This window comes from Danio aesculapii, chromosome 12, assembly GCF_903798145.1.
Source record: "Danio aesculapii chromosome 12, fDanAes4.1, whole genome shotgun sequence".
Lineage (NCBI taxonomy): Eukaryota > Metazoa > Chordata > Actinopteri > Cypriniformes > Danionidae > Danio > Danio aesculapii.
Window position 1 is genome coordinate 1,250,852 of NC_079446.1, and position 1,368 is coordinate 1,252,219.

The window sequence follows — 1,368 nt, forward strand, 5'->3', positions numbered from 1 at the left end:
TATAGATATACTATAACAAACAAAATATAATTGTAATAAATAAAATATATAATGCATTATATGTATTATGCAATTATAATGCAATTGTAAATCATATTTAAATGAGTAAATATATGACAATATCAACAGCCTACAGATGACCCAATACTGTAGTTTTCTACAAGAATAATAAATATATTATACTATAATACACCACAATTTATTGTAGTAAAAACTAAAGTATACTACAGTATTTATTACAGTTTATCAGTACACTATGGTTAATATTACAGTATGCTAGAGCATTCATTAATAAAGTGTTGTAAATACTATAATATATACAGTGTAATACACGTTACTATGGTCAGAAACACTTTAAATTACTATAGTATTATTTCATAAGGGTCATGTTTTCTCGAAATATCTGTACGAATCAAAGGTTACAATCATCGTAAGCGGTGGTATTGTGGTAAAGATGTTTTATATTCACACATTTGTTCAGTGACAGCTTATATATTATATGTACCTATATTGTTTACCATTCTACTTTAAATATCGGGTCTAAGATGTCATTGAGGTAAAGTTGGTTTTATATTCACACATTCAGACGTTCTCCTTAATAATATAATTTCAGAAAAGTATTATTTGCAAATTCTACATAGGGAATCATATTAATAGCCAATGACCATCGAAGTACAGCACTGTTCAAGTCAAATAAATAGTGCTAATGTTGAAGTCATACTCGTATGTGATTCAAACCAAATATTCAAAATACTATGGTAAACAATATAGGGAGCATGTCACAACTCGATACTGAACGAATGTGCTAATATAAAACCAACTTTACCTCAAGTAAAATGTCATGTATGAATGTCAAGTGTGACTTCAAATCAACATTAGCACTATTTAATTGACTGTGAACAATGTACTTTGATGGTTATTGGCTGCTAATGTGATTTCCCTATTTAAAATGTGCAAATACAGCTTAATTGTATTTTATTCAACTATATTAAGAGGTTGAAAGTCTGAATGTGTGACCATAAAATCCACTTTAGCTTAAATTTGGGCATCTGTTTAATTTTTGGAGGATTTTACAAGAGAAATATGAGTGTTTTGAGGCTCACGTTGTGTCCTGGTTGAAAGAGGCGCAGTGGAGTCTTGCAGGCCGCTCAGGTCTCACTTTTTCCGGGGAAGAATCCAAACCGCGCAGCCTCTCTCCGGTTCCGAACTCCAGTATCGGTTCGAACATCCCAGCAAGATTATGATAACTCGATAATGTGCGTCCATTAATTGGAAAATTTACTTACTATATTTTTGGGCTACTAATAATATTTTTAAAGCATTATTTTATTAACAACGTCTAACTTGCTGACACACTCAATTCAGTTA

The 1,368-nt window shown here is 30.9% G+C and overlaps 1 protein-coding gene across 1 annotated transcript in view; it reads right to left on the bottom strand.

Moving 5' to 3' along the window:
• The window catches only part of LOC130239028 (WD repeat domain phosphoinositide-interacting protein 1), a 16,051-nt gene extending 14,683 nt beyond the window's left edge, over positions 1-1,368 (bottom strand). Inside the window, exon 1 of the mRNA XM_056470166.1 lies at positions 1,104-1,368. Coding sequence (XP_056326141.1) covers positions 1,104-1,228 — 125 coding nt within the window. The 5' untranslated portion in view covers positions 1,229-1,368. The remainder of the gene's footprint in view (positions 1-1,103) is intronic.